This window comes from Pelecanus crispus, chromosome 13, assembly GCF_030463565.1.
Source record: "Pelecanus crispus isolate bPelCri1 chromosome 13, bPelCri1.pri, whole genome shotgun sequence".
NCBI classification, from domain to species: domain Eukaryota; kingdom Metazoa; phylum Chordata; class Aves; order Pelecaniformes; family Pelecanidae; genus Pelecanus; species Pelecanus crispus.
In genome coordinates this window covers 9,140,457-9,160,270 of record NC_134655.1, presented here as the reverse complement: position 1 = coordinate 9,160,270, position 19,814 = coordinate 9,140,457, and the positions used below count along the sequence as shown (strand labels likewise).

General features: G+C 53.7%; 2 protein-coding genes across 2 annotated transcripts in view; one reads left to right on the top strand and one right to left on the bottom strand.

Annotated features, from left to right (window-relative positions):
• Positions 1-19,814, top strand: part of MTMR1 (myotubularin related protein 1) — an 80,090-nt gene that overhangs the window by 40,900 nt on the left and 19,376 nt on the right. The gene's annotated exons all lie outside the window — the stretch shown is intronic.
• Positions 1,986-12,295, bottom strand: CD99L2 (CD99 molecule like 2). The gene is given in 10 exon segments (XM_075720769.1): positions 1,986-2,068; positions 2,522-2,587; positions 5,274-5,393; positions 5,850-5,854; positions 6,247-6,267; positions 6,632-6,701; positions 8,772-8,861; positions 9,815-9,895; positions 10,672-10,767; positions 12,214-12,295. Coding segments are annotated over 10 exon segments (714 nt in total).

Sequence of the window (19,814 nt, the reverse complement as noted above, 5' to 3'; positions counted from 1 at the left end):
TTTGGGAATGGAGATACACAAACTCCGCTGCGTGGCTTCGTCGGCATCTGAGGTGCTGCACGTGATCCGAATCCTGCAGACCACGCTTCGTCCATGAAAAGCCGCCTCTGGGAGTAAGTTAACACAGAGTGCATCCCACCTCTACTTCCTCTGCTTCCACTCTCTGAGCAGCCAATAATTAAATATTTTTGTTTTCTAATCCAAACACATTCATAAACCAAAGCAGCAGTAGTTAGTAGCAGTATTGTAGCCTAAGTGTTCTCGCGTGAGGCACCATATATCCCTAGAACTCGTCTCCCTTATAAAACATTGTAGCTGTTCTGCTAGAGCTAGTGTAAGGCTTTAAAAACGCAAGTGTTAAAAAGATCATAAAGAATTGTGCAGCTATTGCAAAATACTTAACCACGTTACTAGGCAATTTCCTTTCCAATGGAGCTGTTAGGCAGCAACGCTCCTAGGCTCATTCACCTCCTGGCAAGGCCTTCTGGAAGTCGTGTCTACCTGAAAGCTGTGAATTCGTACATCAAACTGAAAAGGCTTTTTTTAAATAAGCATTCACAAAATACGGGATTTGCAAAACAGTACAAAATGCACACATTTCGGGATTATATGTAAATAGTGAGTACCTCTTCCGTCACATAAAGGGAATTTTCCTTCACTTGAGAGCATGCTTTTTCAGCAATCATTGACTTGGTAAGTGTATCAGAAAGTGGTGGTATCCACGTTTTAGCAGCGATAAAAAAGGGTTGGGGAGGGATTAGAAATATAAACACAAATTCTTGCAACATAGTGAAGGTCAGGTCTTGACACCAGAGCCACAACACTGAAGAGGGTTGCGTGAGCACCCGCGTGGGATCGGGGTGCTGCCGTGGTGGTGCTTCCCAGGACGCTGCAGGAACCCCATGCAGGACGGTGATGGAGGACCCGTCCTCTCAGGAGATTCTGCCTTTTTTAAAGGTTAGTTGGTGACACAAAGGACAAAGCTTTACATCCTCTTTCTGCCTCGGGTGCCAGGGAGCGCTCTCAGTAGTTGCGTTAATGACTGGAGGAGAAGGTGGGGGGACTGCGTCTCGCTAAGCTTGCCTTCCCTTGTGGCAGTGCGTGTTACAGGTCTTAACGGACACCTACTTTATTTTCTTCTGGGTTAAATCTGTAATTTGTTCTAGTGTGACTGAGATCTGAACTTGCCCTTGAAGCATCCAAACACAGAGTTGTCATTTCAGTGACAATGTCGGTATCTCATGTCACGCAGACAAACTGTGTCGCTTGGCAGCTTCAGCTCCGTTCTGATCCCTAGCACAGCCAAGCATTCAAATGGTATTTGCTAAAAGCGAACACTGCACCCACTGCTATTACCTGTATTTATGAGTTGGTGTGAAAATCGGGTCCCTTTATGCGGTTAGAAGCCCAGCGCTACGTGGTGGTGAAGCATCAACTCCTGGCTTCGGAGCAGGGAGCCACCTGCCTCAGCCCAAGGGCCCACCTGAGGACCTACCCATAGGCACTTTATTTTTAGGTGTAGCTACGCTAAGGACCGCAATCTACCCTCAGGAAATGTGCAGTTTTCATCACCACCGGTGGAAGTGACATGCCCATAGCTGATGGTAGAAGCTGGCTGGAGGTGCTTGAGAGGGGCTTTCCATGCTTTGCTTTGGATTGCTGTTTACAGGCACTTCACTGTCCTCGTACCTGTAAGCTCTTCTGCTCTTGAAAAAGACCTTGTCCCTTAATTGAAAATTGACCACTACTGAAGCACCTTCTGTTGGTTTGCGTACAACTGGACATCAAACCTACAACATTACTTTGATGTAAACATATACCTCTTTACAAAAAATAAACACATACTACCACTCTAACCCTAAAGCCTGGAGCAATAAGAAGCCAGTTCAAGCCAAAGTACACATTAAATAGCTTTGGAGTCAAATTAAATAAAAAGCTAAATTACAAGCACATAAGATCGCCGTTTGCTGCTGACTGATTCTTTTCTAGCCCTGGGTCACGCTTTACATCTTCGCACTGTCTTGTTTTGGTGGTTCTGCTGACTGTGTTTCCAGTACTGAGTATTTAACTATGGAGAAAGGAAAAAAAAAAAAAAAAAAAACCATGAGTACAATAGCACACGATGGAACCAGAGCGCAAGCAGTGGGTGCCCAGTACTGGCTGGTTGTATGTGACATTGGAAAAGCCTTTGCAGCAGCCTTGATTATCTGTCACTGAAAGAAGGATCGTGCTTTTCTTGTATAAGACACTTTCAATGGCTGAAAACATGAAAGCTAAATATTAACTGCCACCATTTGCAACACAAGCTCCTTGGTCTCTTACCATGGCTTTCCTTTGTGTGCAATAAAGGGGGAAAAACACTGTGGCGGGTGTTTGACAAAAAGCTGCAGCATCACCTACGCGGTGTCTTCATCAAAGAGACACGGCAGCTCGGTACAGCACGAGGGACTTTAAGAAATTCCCTCAGTAAAGCCGCTTTTGTGGCCAGACGCAGACAGGGTAAGGAATGCAAGGTTCTCACCTTGGGGTTCCTCGCTTACGACAGCTTCCATGTTTTCTCCTTTCACATATTCCGCGTTAAGTCCCTCTGAGAAGTAACAATAAAGACAGTGAGATGGGAGGGTAGAAAGTAAAAATGCATTGCTTTGACATCTTAAAAACTCCGGCAATGGGCCTATCTGCTGTAAAAGCTAAACTGCCTTTTTGCAACCTCCTCTGCATTAAGGGCAGTATAGAATCATCGGTAAACCATAAACAGCGCTGAGAAAGCGTTGCTGGATTTTAAAGTGACCGCAGAGGCGTGCCTAGAAGGCACAGCTTCTAGCAGCAGCGCTTTTTTCCGAGTCTCTTGCTTCATCTTTATCAGGCGAGGCAGCAAGGCTAATTACTGTGCTAAGGCGCTCAGGAGCAGTGCATGGAGTAGGTACGTCTTCCGGACGGGACTGCTGTGCAGCGGGGCTGCGTCTAAGCGTAGCTAGATGGTATCGTTCTCATTAAAAGCTAAGTTATGCAGAGCTGCAAGAAGCAGTTTAGAGCAGGGCCGTGACGATGAAGCAGGATCCCAGTGGGGTGTCAAATCCCAAATAAGCTCCTTATTTAAATGCAAAGGAGTTTCCAGCGTTCGCAACAAGTGCAGCCCAGGCCAAGGGGCAAGGCTGGGCGCTGCCGGGCGGGCGGGTGGCTGCGAGGTGCGGCAAGAGAGGGGGCAGCGGGTGGCACCGCTCGCTGTGGTCCAGCTCCGAGCTGCAGAAGATGAAGACTGTCTGGGGCGTGCCACGGACCTCAGTCATCCTCTACAGCTCCGCTAAAGGACCTCTTCGGAGAGAGGCAGAGACGGGAGAGCTGTGCTGACCGCCACGGCCCGTCACGGAGGGACCAGGGAAGGGGAGGGGGCCGTGCCGGTTTGCAAAGGAAGGCTGAGGCAAATCCACGCTGCGGCCATGCAACACACAATTTTTAGGCCTCTAAACTTTGTATGCATCTAAATGCGGTGCGAAGTGTGGCGGGGACCTGCTCTGCCTCACCACCAGATTTTATTGGGGCTCATTCATACCTCACGGGGAAGGAGGAAGGCAGGGAACGGTGCCGGAGCCGCGGCAAAGCAGCACGATGGGGGCCCTCCCGCAGCGATGGGGCAGCCGCAGCCTCCAAGATATGTGAGAGAAGAAAAGTTCCTGCAACTGGCTAAAAAAGCCCCATAAAACCCCAAGCCAGCACAGACTCTGCAGACGGGGTGCAGCGAGCGGCTCGGGGCGGAGGGACGCGGAGAGGCTGAGCCACAGCCCAGGGCACGGCCAGCGAGCGGGAGCCGCGGTGTAAGAAAACAAAGTGGGCTAAAGAATATTAGGCAGCGCTGCACACGTCCTCGAGAGGAATCAGCCGATGCTCGTCAGAAGAGGCTCAAACGCGAGAAATGGAGCCGCAGCCTCGCCACCGCAGAAGGTCGGCTGGGCAAGGAAAAAAGCGGAGCCTGCTCCTCCGTGCTTCAAGCAAGTGGCCATTACACACCACCACTGCCTCCCCCAAGACATGTGTTTTGCTGGGATAACACCAAATGCAATTTATGTTTTTCAATAAAAAGCCACTTTTGCAGTGGCTGACGGCTCTTAGATTTCTGTCATGCATTGCAATGCATCTAAGGCCTGACATTAGCCCAGCATGCCATGTCTGATGGTTTAAATTAATCCTCCTTTATAATTAACTTTAATTTCCTGCCGCCTTTCTGGGGCTTTGTGTCTCTCAGCTTCCCCCTCATCAAAGCCTTTACTCTTTTTTTTTTAATTATTTATTCTTGCCAAAATATCATTTAAGTGGGGGGAATATACAAGGGTGTTTCATTCCATCACATTCATTTGACTTTTCCTGCTGATCTAATTTACCAAAATGCTCCTGTTTGTTTCAGGCACAACTGGGAAAATAGCACAATTCCAGCAGAAATTTCCAACCCCGAACACCTTTCCCCCAGAGCAAAGGAAACTCGCAGGAGATTTCATTTGATTAATTTAAAAAGAGCTATTTCCAGCTGTTTGCAACCGCCCCGTAACAGGCCACGGGAGCCCGCCGTGGCCAGGCTGGTGCCGTGGGGCGAGGCTGTCGGGACGCCGCCTGCAATGTCGGGACGCCTCCTGCAATGTCGGGACGCCTCCTGCAATGCTTACACCGAGCAACTTTATGGGGCAGCTCGTGCAAAAGGCGCGCTTTCTGGGCATAGGAAGCTTTGCTGCTTAACTTGCACTTAACTGCAGTGATTGCTGCACACCTGCGGGAGGGCAGGCTGGGCTGGGCTGGGCTGGGCTGGGCTGGATCCCCCATGGCTGTGGCTGCTCATGGCCCCGCAGCCACGGTTGCAGATGCCTGCTGTGCTTCCCTCGCTGCTGCCTGGTGAGTTTTTACCTCTTGCTGAGATTTTTTTGGTTGGTTTCTTTTGCGGCGTGGTGGTTTTTTTCTGCATTTACCCTGCTCGGTGCCTGCGTTTTGGTCTTTGGCTGTGACTGCCAGCGGGTGCGTGCGAGGGGCTGCGTGCTCCAGGACGGCAGCGGGTCCTGGGGCTGTCGCTGCTGGGGGGTTCCCGCCTGCGCAACGCTGGACGGGGCGGGGGGCTCAGTAACCCGTGGTTGGGGCTGGCGGGGAGGGAAGGGCTTTGCTCTGCCAGCTCTGGGTCACCGGGTGCCTGACACCCGCTCCTGTCTCTGGGCTGGAAAATCGCAGCCGGGTTCAGGGAGCGAAGAGGGGAGCGCGTCCTCTGCGCCCCTGAGGCGGTCGGGGGGACTTACGCTGGATGCTGAAGCAGAACTTCTTCTGCTGGTAGGAGATGTAGCTGGAGACGGCCCCGATGAGCGCCATGGCCAGGGCGCTGGCGACGCCGGCGATCGTCCCCGTCTCCGCCAGTTTGCCTGTGGGCGCAGAGAGCGCGGGGTGCTGTGCGGCTGGGGCACACGCACCACCCATCCCACCCCACCCCATCCCATCCCGCTATCCCGCTGCCGGCCCCGCAGCCCCAGCGCCTGTAGCCAGTCAGTGCTGCCTCGGGCCCTGCAAGAGACGCGAGCCCGCCGGTGGCCCCGCGCCCCTCTGCTCCCCCGCTGCCATGCTGGGCAGCCCGGGAGGGAGCGGGGGTGCAGGGAGGGGCGGCAGCGCAGCCCCGGGGATGCCCCTGGGCCGGGGGGCGAGCGTATGCCCCGCGGGGTGCAGCGTCTCCGCCGCCCCACGCCTCCGCCCGGCTGCCCGGGGCGGCTCCTCGTTGCTTCTCGGAGGGGTCTGAAGCTGCTCCCCTCTGCCACCATGCGTGCTTGGGGGGGGGCGTTGGGGAGAGCCTCCGCGGGGACACCTCCACCTGCACAACAGTCAACCTCGCCTCCGCCCCACGCCGCGCTCGCTGTAACGAGCGGGTAAATGAAACGTCGTCAGAGAGTCACGCAGCGTACTTGTGCCGTCACGGGGAGGTGACTGGCTAAGCTCCCCAATGTCAGGGAATCTTCGTGTGGCTTGAAGTCTATTTTAGCATCACCTTCCCTGGAGAAACTGGGCTGGGAGGAGAAGCCGCTCCTGCTGGAAGCCGCAGTCCTTCCCGAGTCACTTGCCTCCTGAATTTATGGAAGCAGGTCAGCATTGTATTAATGCCTCTGATGTGGTTCGTCCTTGGCGCAGGGATTCGTTAAATGTTGATTGGGCTTGTGGTGTTCATCTCTTTACTCGACTGCTTTTAATATTTAATGCTGCGGATCCTCGCAGATGTGCAGGCTGAACCGATTGTTGCTGGTTTTCCTCCTCGTTTCCACCATCGGTGGCCACGTGGCGGAGGGCGAACAAAGGCTTGTGCCCCCTCCCGGCGCAGGGGCGGGCGCCTGCTCTCCAAGTGGCAGGGGAGATGCGGGTCCCACCTGCCCTGGTGGCAGCGAGAGCTGCGGAGCCCCCGCGGGACCAGAAATCAGCAGCTCCAACCGGTGGCACAAGGCCTGACGGCGGAGGCCAAGAACCGTGCGTTCCCCCGAGACACCCCCTCCCCCTGCACGCGCACCCCCATCGAGAAGGCGAGCGGCGCTCCGCACGAGGCAGTTCCTCGGAGGTCGGCTGATGCGGTGGCTATTGCCCCGGACGCGGCTGCTAAAGCAAACGAACGTGCGTAGGTCACCGCTTACCTTTGTTCTCGTCTGGGCTGTAGCCGCCATCCACGATGCTGGCCAGGTCGTCGTCTGAAAATGCTTTAAAGATAACGAGAACAAACGGTGGTTGGCACCCGAAGGGAGATGCGGCCCCGCCGGGAGGTAGCGGCCACGGGCTTCCCTGGGGGAGAGCTGGCACGGGCTGCACGCGTGCTCCGTGGCAGCAGGGGAGCTCGCCCTCTCAACCTGCAAAAGCCAAATTCACCCAGCAGAACACCAAAGCCGCCTTCTTGGGAGGCAGAATGCAGCCAGAGCTGCCTAGAAAACAACATAACAGGAAGGAGAAAGAGCGTGTGGCTTGCTTGGGATGAGAGGGATGCCCCAAACCGAGTGCCTTTGGATGGGCAGGGCGTGGGAACAGGACTTTTGGGGGATTCTGGGCGGGGGTCACCTGCGAACATCACGCACCCAGGGTGGGACTGGCCTCCTGCAAACCCCTGCTCCTGTTTCTCTGCCGGGCAGGCAGAGGCTGCTCTATTCATTTGAGTATTTTCTCTGAAACTCTCTGTTTTGAAGAGCCGTGCGGGGCTTTCTGTGCAGCAGGACCCAGAGCAGGGGTTTGCACGCCCACCTAAACCAGTGGCTCCCAGTCAGCCGGCTACTCCATTCCCAGTGAGAATGGGGACCTGTTAATAAGCAGTTCTGCTTCTCTTGCAATTACCAAACATTAACAAAACATTTAACCCCAAATTATTTTAAGCTCATAAAAGAGGTAATAATTGACTTTAAGTCTAGCTTGAAAGAAATACCCCTGAATCAAGGCTTAAATACTACTTTTTTTTTTTTCTTTTTAAACAAAATGACTGACATATTTACAAGTTCATGACACATTTTGGCTGCTCAGCAGCAGCTGGCAGAGGAGGAGGGAGGAAGAAGCAGTTTGTGCGTGCAGTGGCCACGCTGCTTCCGGCGAGCCCCGGCAGCGCCAGCCTGGCCCAGGGTCCTGCAGGCAGGGAGCCGACTCGCCTCCTTCCCGAGGGACAGAGCAGCCCCAGCGGACGGACTGAGCACGGGCACGGCTCGGTACAGGTGAAAAAGTTCTCTCGGACACGGTTGGAGTGGGAATGTTTAATCTGAGCAGGACAGATGCAGAGAAACGCTGTCTGGGAATCAGCAGCTGAATGGGTGGAGCTGTGGAAGCCCTCGGCTCCGGTCGCAGAGGGAGCCTCGGGGCGCAGCAAGGCGCGTGATGGGAGAAGAGACCCAACGCCGAGCCAGCACGAGGCTTCTCCTCTGATGCTGCACCTTGGGAAGGGTTACCTTTGCCTTAACAGCCTGGAAGAGACTGCCTTATTCACCAGCTTACCACAAAAAAAACAGATTTATGGGCTTACTAATGAGTGTAAAAAGAAAAAAAAAAACCCCAAACCCTGACTATGCCAGAACCTGGAGAGGTCCCAGGCAGGCCAGGGTGCAGCAATGCCAGGGGAACGCGTGTGCTGGTTTGTGACCGGTGCCGCGTTCCAGCGGTTCAACGCCTCAACCTTTCCTGCAGGAGTCTGAAACCTCAACAAGCCCGGAATATCAAAGTGCAGACAAGTCACCTAGTTAATACAATCTAATAAAATATCTGACTATTAATTACACGTGCGAGCAGGGTATACGGCCATCTCGACATCAATAAACTAGCCGTGCAAAGTCTGTTTTCTAGCTCAAGTGCTCAAGGGAACAATCCTCGTAGACAAATGATTCATTCACCGAAGTATTTTAGAGATGGGAAAAAAAAACTCTCCCAGCCCATAGCGTATGTTACGCCAGGACTTAAGCCTGCTTTAGATTTACGTCTTGGCAAGGCCTGCGAACCCCAACAGCACATGCCCTCGGTTAAATAGCTGTCAGGTACAGGGATGAGGGGGAACTTAACACAATCACCGCCATTTAATGGGTCAGGAGAGACCCTGGGAAAGAAACCTGCAGACAGGCAACAGGTCGTTAGGCAGAGCCCCTCTCTGCCGAGGACCGCCGAGGCGGGGGCTCCTTCCTGGCCTGGAGGGGACGGCGTCCGGCAGCCGGAGCCTGTTCCCGGGGGCGGCCGGGGAGCATCGCCCACAGATCCTGGGGGACGGCGCGGCTGGTGGCAAGCAGGACGGAGAGGGGAAGGCAACGTACCTTCGCCTGGCTTTACGTCTGGCCTCTTGGCATCCTTCCCATCGTTCTCATCGAGGGCATCAGACAAGTCCAAATCCATAGGATTCTTTGCTAGAAAACAACACGGGGGTGAGCAGCGCTGGCCGCAGGCTGGGGAACTCTGCAATTAATTAATTCATGAAGGAAACGCTCAGCTTTGCCAGGGAAGAGTGCCCGTGAAAGGGACGAAGCCCCTGACACAAGCACCTCCCGGTTTCGCCAGGCAGCGTTGTGGCAGATCTTCCAAGCCCATCCCGTTCCGTGCCCCCGCACCGCTGCGGTGAGAGATGTCACGTTCTTCCTGCAGAAACAGCCGGCGCCAGGCAATCGGATAAATCAAGCCAGGTAGAAAAGGTCAGATCCAAACGGGCGCTCCCAAGGGCCCAGCCAGCGGAGGGGAGGGAGGCGGCTGCGCCGTGCCGGTGCGCGGGCTGGAGCGGCCGTAACTTGATTTCTCGGCGTTATTTAACTGCGTGAACCGCCCAGCACCCTGGGCATCCTGGCTCTGACAGGGCAGCTATTGCCTTCGCTGAGCGGCGGCTAAAACCATGGCACGGAGCCAACCTGAGCTCCTCAGCCGGCCTGCCAGCTCACACCTTAGTTTGTTCCGTTCCAAATTTGATTTTTTTTTTTTTTTTTTTTTTTTTTCAAAAGCCTGGGAGTGCCTTTTGCCAAAACTCTATCTGAGCAGGCAGCAAAGCGGTGGGACGGGTGTGCCGGTGGAGCCCGGCACAGCTGGGCTGTGCCAGGCAGCACAGCAAGCCCACAGCCTTAAAACAAGGCAGAGGAATGCAAAATGGTCCAGGAGCCACCGAGACACCCCAGGGAAGTGCAGGGTAACGCCAAGATACCCTGGCTGCTGCGTGTTATTTTTTTTCTAGGTGCCTCATGTGAACAAACAGGCTAGAGGCTGGAAATAGCGGGGCGACGGGCAGCGCCGTCATCACGGCACATCCCGAAGCCTCCGCCTGCGCCGGCAGCAGAGCCGGGGTGAAGCCACGGGGGCCAGGGGAGCGCACGCTCACCTGGGTTATGCTTGGGGGGGGCCCTCGTAGGTTTTGGCTGCTTGGTCGTGGTGGTGCGGATGACATCCCAAAAGCTGTTGTCTGAAGGGAGAGGGGGAAAAAAGAGACCAAAATGACATTACCCTCTCAAAGGTGCGTTTGGGCAAGCGCTGGGAGGGGAGACCGGGGCTGCGCTGGGGCAGCTCAGTGCTGTGGTCCCTCCACAGCTTCAGCTGCCCCTGACACCAGGGGCACCCCCCGCCCATCGCTGCCCCGGGGATGCCCGAGCCCTCGGCGTGGGTGGTGGGCACCTTCGTGGGGATCCCCTGCGCCAGGGCACGTGTCAGCGCGGCTTGAATTCCAGAAAGGGACAAGCAGGGCTGCCAGGAAAATCCCCCCAAACACGCTGCCGGCGAGATGCGCGCTACCGCCCGCTCACGGGAGCTCTGCCCCTGGGAGGGCAGCCCCGCGCCGCCCCCGTCGGCTGCCCGCGGCACGCAGGAGCGGACCAGGCACCGCCGAAGGACACTTAAGGATGTGCTACTTCGTCAGTGAAATCTCCCACCTAACAACAGCTAACAGCTCCGTCCTGGTTAAAAACTTTTATAAATGCTGCTCGGTGAAGCCCCCGATATGGCTCGAGCAGGGGTGCATGGGCAGCGAGGGGGGATGGCGAAATGCTCCGCTCTGACAGCAGAGGAGGAGGAGGTGGTCGCCTTTTAACGTCACCTGTTGGTGGTCACCAAAACTTGCCGGCGCTCATCTGTCAGCACCCAACCTCAGCCTCCCGGCGACCTCGGGGAGCGTTTTCCCCCGTCCGGAGCCCCGGAGGCGAGCACGCGTACACCCTCCCCGGGGCACGGGGAGCTCCGCAGTACCTGGCTTCCCTGGCCTGGGGAAGGGCTTTGGAGTCGGCTTGGCTGGTTTGGTGGTAGTCTCCAGAGGGGTGTCAAAGTAATCAGACAAATCAAAGCCTGTTGCAGAAGAGAAGGGCTTGTTAAAACCCCCACCGTCTGCGGGGACGGTGCGAGGCTTTCGGCACGCGCGCCCTGCGCGGCAGCTCTGCGGGTGCTGCGCGAGCAACGTCGCACCGTTGCCGGAGGCCACCAGTGCCCGCATCAGCGTGAAGCTGAAAAGGGCGTCCAGCCGCTCCGCTGCTCCATCGCAACCGTATTGCAGAGCCTTCAGATCAGCCTGGCCCTTGTTTAACTCTCCCCATCCCAGCTGTGGCTGCTGCCCACCCCCAACCCGACCAACCCCAAAATCAAGCGTTTCGGGGGCGGACCCGCCGGTGTCCTGTGGCATCGCCCAAGACGCGTGCCGATGAGAAGGTGCTGCAGGGACGGAGCCTGTGGCTGGGACCCGCTCTGCTCCCTGCACGGCCACCCGTGAGTGACCCTGGGCTGCAGCGCGTGCACGGGAGAGGGGCCAGGGCACAGGAACCCACTGCGGGAGCCCCTCGGTGCCATCATGCATCCAAAAAGCACTCCCCAAGGAAGAATCAACTTGCTAAGACGAAGCCTCGGCAAGCATCCATTTCCCGGGGAGAGTTTATTGGATCAAACGGCCTCTTGTTCGGGCTGCGATCCAAGCGCTGAAGCCCTGCGCGTGCTTCTGGCACTTCGCTTTTCTTGTCCCTAGCAAAGACCACGGTGGCCAAGGAGCTGGACGGTCGGCTTTCCGTAAATTTGTGCCAAGATCCTCATGCAGGGGCGAGCGGCTTCGCTTCCGAGCGCTCCCCCGCTGCAGTTTATTTCAGGCTCTTCTTGTGGGGTTGAGCAACCCTCGGCTCTTGTGACCACGCTATATTTAAGTAGGTATGTTTGGCCAGAACTGAGCCAGAGGAGCTGCTGGCAATGAAACTTGGGTGAATTTAAGGGAGCTTCCTCATTTGAGGCAGATGCTGTGGAGCCAACCAGCCAGCAGATCTGACGGGCACAACGAGTTGGAGTCATCTTTCCCTGAGGGGGAAATGTCACCAGGCTGGGTCTTGCTGTGGAGGTTGGGGGTATCTTGGAGTAAAAAAAATGAAGGAAAATACCCTCTGGGCTCCCTCCTGGAAGGAAAGCTAGCAGGTGCCACAGAGCCAGAAACAAAAGCCCTCGTGTAGCTGAGCGGTGATTTGTGTCTTTTCCATTAGGATACTGCAAAGTGTGCAAAATTCAGCCTTGGCCGTAAATGCTCCACTGCCGCTCGCCTTCAGCACAGCCAGAAGTATCAATATTGCATTTACTTCAGCCATATGGGAGGAGTGCACGTATGCACGCGGGGACCAGCTTTCTTACGGGCAAGTGAAGGCGTCCCAAAGCCTCTGCTAAGGCAGCAGCACCCAGCCGCACACGCGCGGCCCGCGGTTCAAACTCCTACGGGAAGCAAACCCCACGCCGTGCTTAAACGATACGCGCGCTAGAAGGTCTCACCTGTCCCACCTGCCGGCTTTCTGGGGCCCTTGGGAGTGGCTGTGACAAAACAGATGGGGAGGAAAATGTTAGTCACGGGCATCACCGAAAGCGTATCACTTCTGCTTTGAGAATAAATGGCAAAGATTTCACCACGAGCTTTCCAGCTGACTATCGCTGGTCTGCATTTGTGAACCCGCAGCCCCGAGCCACGAAGCCCCCACGCGCACGGCGCGTGGCCGCAGGCAGCGGGACCTGCGCGCGAGGGCGAGCGGCTGCGGCCCCGTGCAGGATTGAGCCCAGAGCTCTGCGGGCACGGCTGCGTCGGGGGCTGAGCGCTGCCTCCGCGCCGGCCAGCGTCCCGCCGAGCGGAAAGCAGAGAGCTGTAATAAACTGCTCCAAATTAAGACTCCGGGAGACAGCAGCAAACAGAGCAAGGACAGATACTGTACAGAACAGCGTGGAAAATGAGTAAGCTGCCAATGTTTTGTTGTCCCCTGCCTGGTTGGTTAGTTAAATGACAGATCATTTCCAGTGCTGCGTTATGTACGGGAGGTTCTCTGTCAGCTGGAGGAATTTTGGTGACACCCCGACGCTCAGATCCCAGCTCTCCTGGCTGCTCCTGAGCTAAAACAAGCTACAGTCAGCCTTTGGGGGGTTGATTATTTATTTTTTTCACCCCCTGTAAACCACTATGTATTAATAGTGGCTAGCATTACCAAGCACATGAATAAATTATAAGCAAGAGTTGTGGCTGCTCTATTCCCATTAATTTCCATTTATGCCTCTGAATACCAGAGCGCTTCTGCTGGACTTCATTTCCAGTGTGCCGGTACGGTTTGACGTGACCCTACTTCAGACCCTTCCTTTGCTTTTATTCCGGGGCTGATGTGATGAAGTCCGGAGTGGGATGCAGCAGCTGGGGAGGCTGCAGGGACAGCGCTGCCTCTTCCCCCTGCTCACAGCTGGGACCCCAGCCTGGGGAAACGCTGCTTTCCCTCTGCACGAGGTGGCCCTTAGGCGTTTCTAACCGGGTCTCCCCACATACTGTATTAAAGGGCTTGCAAAATCCTAGATGAGATCCCTCTGATATCCCATGGTCTATCCTATCCCGCTCCTGCTGAAGCCAGCACACTGCAGGAGAGATGCACAGAGCATCCTGACTCTTTATTCTATGTAATCTCCAACGTAACACAGTACAAGTGTTTATGTATTGTTAGACAATAAAGTAAGAGGTCTCAAAGCCTGTTATAGCTTTCACTTAAATACTGGCAGGTATATTTTGTGTGATCGCAGGGGCAAGAATCACTCGCAGAGCGCTCCCCGCTACCGCCCAGCTGGGTGCTGGGTCTGGGGACGGTCACCATGAACCCCATGGGGAGGGTTGGGCAGCGAGGGGTCCTGGGCACTGGCGCTCGCAATTCTGCTGTGGCACCTCTGGGGCCGGGCAGCGGAGGGGAGCTGGTGACGTGTCCAGGTCCAGACCTGGCTTGGGCTCAGCCCTCGGCGCTGGGGTGAGGCGTGCGACGTGCTCCCGGGAGGGAGACGAGCCTCCTCCCATCAGCTGCTGCACTGGCAGTTAGGCTGTCTCTTTTGGGGGTAAAATGAGAGCAGCTCCGCTGAATTTCCTCGCACCAGGGTTGTGCAAACCCCCCGCTGGCCTCCTGACCTTGTGTCCTGGTTTTGGCTGGGATAGAGTTAATTTTCTTCCTAGTAGCTGGCACAGCGCTGTGTTTTGGATTTAGGATGAGAAGAATGTTGATAACACACTCATGGTTTAGTTGTTGCTCAGTACTGCTTATGCTAGGCAAGGACTTTGCAGCTTCCCATGCTCTGCCAGGTGCACGAGAAGCTGGGAGGGGGCACAGCCAGGACAGTTGATCCAAACTGCCCAAAGGGCTATTCCATACCATATGGCGTCATGCTCAGTATAGAAACTGGGGGGGGTTGGCCGGGGAGCAGCGATCGCTGCTCGGGAACTGGCTGGGCATCGGTCGGCGGGTGGTGAGCAATTGCATTGTGCATCACTTGCTTTGTATATTATTATTACTGCTATTATTATATTGTTATTGTTACTAGTACTATTTTACTTTATTTCAATTATTCAACTGTTCTTATCTCATCCCAGGAGTGTTTCTCACTCTTACTCCTCCGATTCTCTCCCCCATCCCGCCGGGGCAGGGGGAGTGAGCGAGCGGCTGCCTGGTGCTCAGCTGCCGGCTGGGGTTAAACCACGACACCTCGTCGCCGGCCCCCTGACCTCGCCGCTGTTTCTGCCAGGCCCAAGGCTGAGCTCTGCCAGGCACTGCTGTTCCCTCAGTGACACAACCCAGCCCCGACTTACATAAAAATTGTGTGTCGTGGTTTAGCCCCAGCCGGCTGAGATAAGAACAGTTTAATAATTGAAATAAAGTAAAATAGTAATGCTAATAGTAACAGTATAATAATGATAATAATAATAATGATACACGAAGCAAGTGATGCACAATGCAATTGCTCACCACCCGCCGACCGATACCCAGACAGTTCCCGAGCAGCAATCGCTGTTCCCCGGCCAACCCCCCCCAGTTTATATACTGAGCATGACGTCATATGGTATGGAATAGCCCTTTGGTCAGTTTGGATCAACTATTCTGGCTGTGCCCCCTCCCAGTTTCTTGTGCGCCTGGCAGAGCATGGGAAGCTGAAAAAGTCCTTGACTAGCATAAGCAGTACTCAGCAACAACTACAAACATCAGTGTGTTATCAACATTCTTCTCCTACTAAATCCAAAACACAGCACTATGCCTGCTGTTAGGAAGAAAATTAACTCTATCCCAGCCGAAACCAGGACAGTATCCACCCCTTATTCTATACCATCTACGTCATGCACAGGCCCTCCCCTTTCCAATGTGTTCCAATTAATCACCACCCCTTTCCCTATCTTGATATACACACAGATATCATTCCCTTCGTCTATGGCCCATCCCTCTAAAATGTCCATTGAGTTCATTTAGCCCATGACTTTGGGTTCCATCTGTCATCACAGTCTTTCAGAGCAGGAGAGGTGGTGTGCAGTGTTGGACTGTTGCATGCTGAAGTCAGTTCTCATTCCAACATGGTTTCATCAAAGTTCATTTTCCTTAGGCTGGGCAATTCTTACTGCAATACCATTGATGCGGCATATAGCAATCATAATATATAGTATTATATACTTAATATTAACCTACTATATTATTATATTAACATGCAGTTAAGAGATAACATATAGTTAAGAGATAACATACAGTATTATAAAGCAATTAATATTATACAATTCAGTTCATTGGCTATTTTCACCCAAAATCAAATTCCCTTGAGGTACACATTGGGCTTCCCCATCCTTTCGCATCACCCACCAAGTGCACCCAGGTCCTTGAGCAAAAGCAATCCCACGAATGGGTTTGCCTTTGCCAGAGGGGGAAGTAACCCAGACTGTCTTCCCCAGCATATTTTTCATGTGCACTACAGGAACTTTATCTCCTTCTACAGTACGTAAAAGTTTTGATTGGGCAGGGCCAGCTCGATTGGCAGATCCCCTGGTGTTGACTAACCAGGTGGCTTTTGCTAAATGCGTATCCCAATGTTTAAACGTCCCACCACCCATTGCTCTCAGGGTAGTCTTTAACAATCCATTGTATCGCTCAATTTTCCCGGAGGCTGGTGCATGGTAAGGGATGTGATATACCCACTCAATGCCGTGCTCTTTGGCCCAGGTGTCTATGAGGTTGTTTCGGAAATGAGTCCCGTTGTCTGACTCAATTCTTTCTGGGGTGCCATGTCGCCACAGGACTTGCTTTTCAAGGCCCAGGATGGTGTTCCGGGCGGTGGCATGGGGCACGGGATATGTTTCCAGCCATCCAGTGGTTGCTTCCACCATGGTGAGCACATAGCGCTTGCCCTGGCGGGTCTGTGGGAGCGTGATGTAATCAATCTGCCAGGCCTCCCCATATTTATATTTTAGCCATCGTTCACTATACCCAAGGGGCTTGAACTGCTTGGCTTGCTTGATTGCAGCGCATGTTTCACACTCATGAATAACCTGTGCAATACTGTCCATAGTTAAGTCCACCCCTCGATCACGAGCCCATTTATACGTTGCATCCCTTCCTTGATGGCCTGAGGCATCATGGGCCCACCGAGCTATAAATAATTCACCCTTATGTTGCCAGTCCAAATCCACCTGAGCCACTTCAATCTTAGCAGCCTGATCTACTTGCTGGTTGTTTTGATGTTCTTCAGTGGCCCGACTCTTAGGTACATGAGCATCTACGTGACGAACTTTTACAACCAGGTTCTCTATCCGGGCAGCAATATCTTGCCACAATGCGGCAGCCCAGATTGGTTTGCCTCTGCGCTGCCAGTTGCTCTGCTTCCATTGCTGCAGCCACCCCCACAGGGCATTTGCCACCATCCATGAGTCAGTATAGAGATAAAGGACTGGCCACTTTTCTCTTTCAGCAATATCTAAAGCCAGCTGGATGGCTTTCACCTCTGCAAACTGACTCGACTCCCCTTCTCCTTCAGCAGTTTCTGCGACTTGTCGTATAGGACTCCATACAGCAGCTTTCCACCTCCGATGCTTTCCCACGAGACGACAGGACCCATCAGTGAACAGGGCATATTGCTTTTCATTTTCTGGCAATTTATTATACAGTGGGGCCTCTTCAGCACGTGTCACCTCCTCCTCTGGTGATATTCTAATGTTTTTTCCTTCTGGCCAGTCCATGATCACTTCCAGGATTCCTGGGCGACTGGGGTTTCCTATTCGAGCCCGTTGTGTGATCAATGCAACCCACTTACTCCATGTAGCATCAGTTGCATGATGTGTAGAGGGGACCCTCCCTTTGAACATCCAGCCCAACACCGGCAGTCGGGGTGCCAGCAGGAGCTGTGCTTCAGTACCAACCACTTCTGAAGCAGCTCGAACCCCTTCATATGCTGCCAGTATCTCTTTCTCAGTTGGAGTGTAGCGGGCTTCGGATCCTCTGTATCCCCGACTCCAAAACCCTAGGGGTCGACCTCGAGTCTCCCCTGGTGCTTTCTGCCAGAGGCTCCAGGTAGGGCCATTCTCCCCGGCTGCGGTGTAGAGCACATTTTTAATATCCTGCCCTGCCCGGACTGGCCCAAGGGCTACTGCATGAACTATCTCACGTTTAATTTGTTCAAAGGCTTGTTGTTGCTCAGGGCCCCATTTGAATTCGTTCTTCTTCCGGGTCACTTGATAGAGAGGGCTTACGATCTGGCTGTAATTTGGAATATGCATTCTCCAAAACCCCACAACGCCTAAGAAAGCTTGTGTTTCCTTTTTGCTAGTTGGTGGGGACATAGCTGTTATTTTGTTGATCACATCCATTGGGATCTGACGACGTCCATCTTGCCATTTTATTCCTAAAAACTGGATCTCCTGTGCAGGCCCCTTGACCTTACTCTGTTTTATGGCAAAACCAGCCTTCAGAAGGATTTGAACTATTTTCTTTCCCTTCTCAAAAACTTCTTCTGCTGTATTGCCCCACACAATGATGTCATCAATGTACTGCAGATGTTCTGGAGCTTCACCCTGTTCCAGTGCTATCTGGATCAGTCCATGGCAAATGGTGGGGCTGTGCTTCCACCCCTGGGGCAGTCGGTTCCAGGTGTACTGAACACCCCTCCAGGTAAAAGCAAACTGGGGTCTGCACTCTGCTGCCAAAGGGATGGAGAAAAATGCATTAGCAATATCAATTGTGGCATACCACTTAGCTGCCTTTGACTCCAGTTCATATTGAAGTTCTAGCATGTCTGGCACGGCAGCACTCAGCGGCGGTGTAACTTCGTTCAGGCCACGATAGTCCACTGTTAGTCTCCACTCCCCATTAGACTTTCGCACTGGCCATATGGGACTGTTAAAGGGTGAGCGAGTCTTGCTGATCACTCCCTGGCTCTCCAGTCGACGAATCAGGTTATGGATGGGAATCAGGGAGTCTCGGTTGGTGCGATATTGCCGCCTGTGCACAGTTGTGGTAGCAATCGGCACCTGTTGTTCCTCAACCTTCAGCAACCCTACAATCGAAGGGTCCTCTGAGAGACCGGGCAAGGTGGACAACTGTTTAATTTCCTCTGTCTCCAAAGCAGCTATACCAAAAGCCCACCGGTACCCTTTTGGGTCCTTGAAATACCCTCTCCTGAGGTAGTCTATGCCAAGGATGCACGGAGCGTCTGGGCCAGTCACAATGGGGTGCTTTTGCCACTCATTCCCAGTTAGGCTCACTTCAGCTTCCAGTACAGTGAGCTGTTGGGATCCCCCTGTCACTCCAGAAATACAAATGGGTTCTGCCCCTCTATAGTTTGATGGCATTAGCGTGCACTGTGCACCAGTGTCCACTAGAGCCTTATACTCCTGTGGGTCTGACGTTCCAGGCCATCGAATCCACACAGTCCAGTAAACCCGGTTGTCCCTTTCCTCCACCTGGCTGGAGGCAGGGCCCCTCTAACACTGGTCACAGTATTCGTTGTTCACTTCCTGTAAATGTGAATCAAAAGTTCCCTGATCAAGGTCGGAAGTAAAATTAGCCCTCTTACTCTGTCTCGGGAACTGCTCACTGGAAACTGGAGCTGCAATTTTCCTGGGAGAACCGCCTTTTCTAATAGTTTTTCCTTGCAATTCACGCACCCGTGCCTCTAAGGTTGAGGTGGGTTTTCCATCCCACTTTCTCATGTCCTCTCCATAATCACGCAGGTAAAACCACAGGGTGCCCCGTGGTGTGTATCCTCTATATCCTCTCTCTTGAGCATAGGGACGTTGACTCCTAATGGCTGAGACACTGGTCCGTGCAGGTGGGGAGTAGGACAGATCCTCTCTGAGTTGTTGGAACTCTTGGCATATTTTTTCAGATAGTTTTTCCACAGCCGAGACACAGGCCCGTAGGGAGGAAGAGAGCTTTTCTTCGTAGTCCCGGAGTTGTCTAGCCACTTCATCCACCGTTGGTGCCTCGTCGTCTTTCCAGGCTAGTATTGCCAACGAGTTGGAATACGATGCTGGTGCGCTCCGTACCACCTTCCGCCACATGGATTGTGTGCACCTGACTTCATCTGGGTCTTTGGTTAACCGCTCATCATTCAGGTCACTGTAAATCACCTCCAGCACGCCTAATTCCCTCAGGTACTGGATACCTTTCTCTACGGTGGTCCATTTGCTTGGGCGGTATAAAACATCCTCCTTGAAGGGATACCTTTCCTTCACGCTTGACAGAAGTCGCCTCCAGAGGCTGAGCGGTTTTGCCCCTTTTCCAATTGCTTTGTCAATGCCCCCTTCCCTGGAAAGGGATCCCAGCTGCTTGGCTTCCCTACCCTCTAAATCCAGGCTACTGGCCCCGTTATCCCAGCATCGGAGCAGCCAGGTGATGATGTGCTCGCCTGGATGACGACCAAAATCTTTTCGCATATCTCGCAGCTCACTCAGGGATAGGGATCGGGTGGTCACCATCTCATTTATGGGTTCTTCCTCCTCTGGTTCTCGTGATGGCCCTGGTTCATCTTCATCCCTTACTAAACGAACTGATTTCCTCGTGTATTTTTTCTTCTGTATAGGGGCAACTGATACCGGCGCAGGTTGGTTCTCTGGT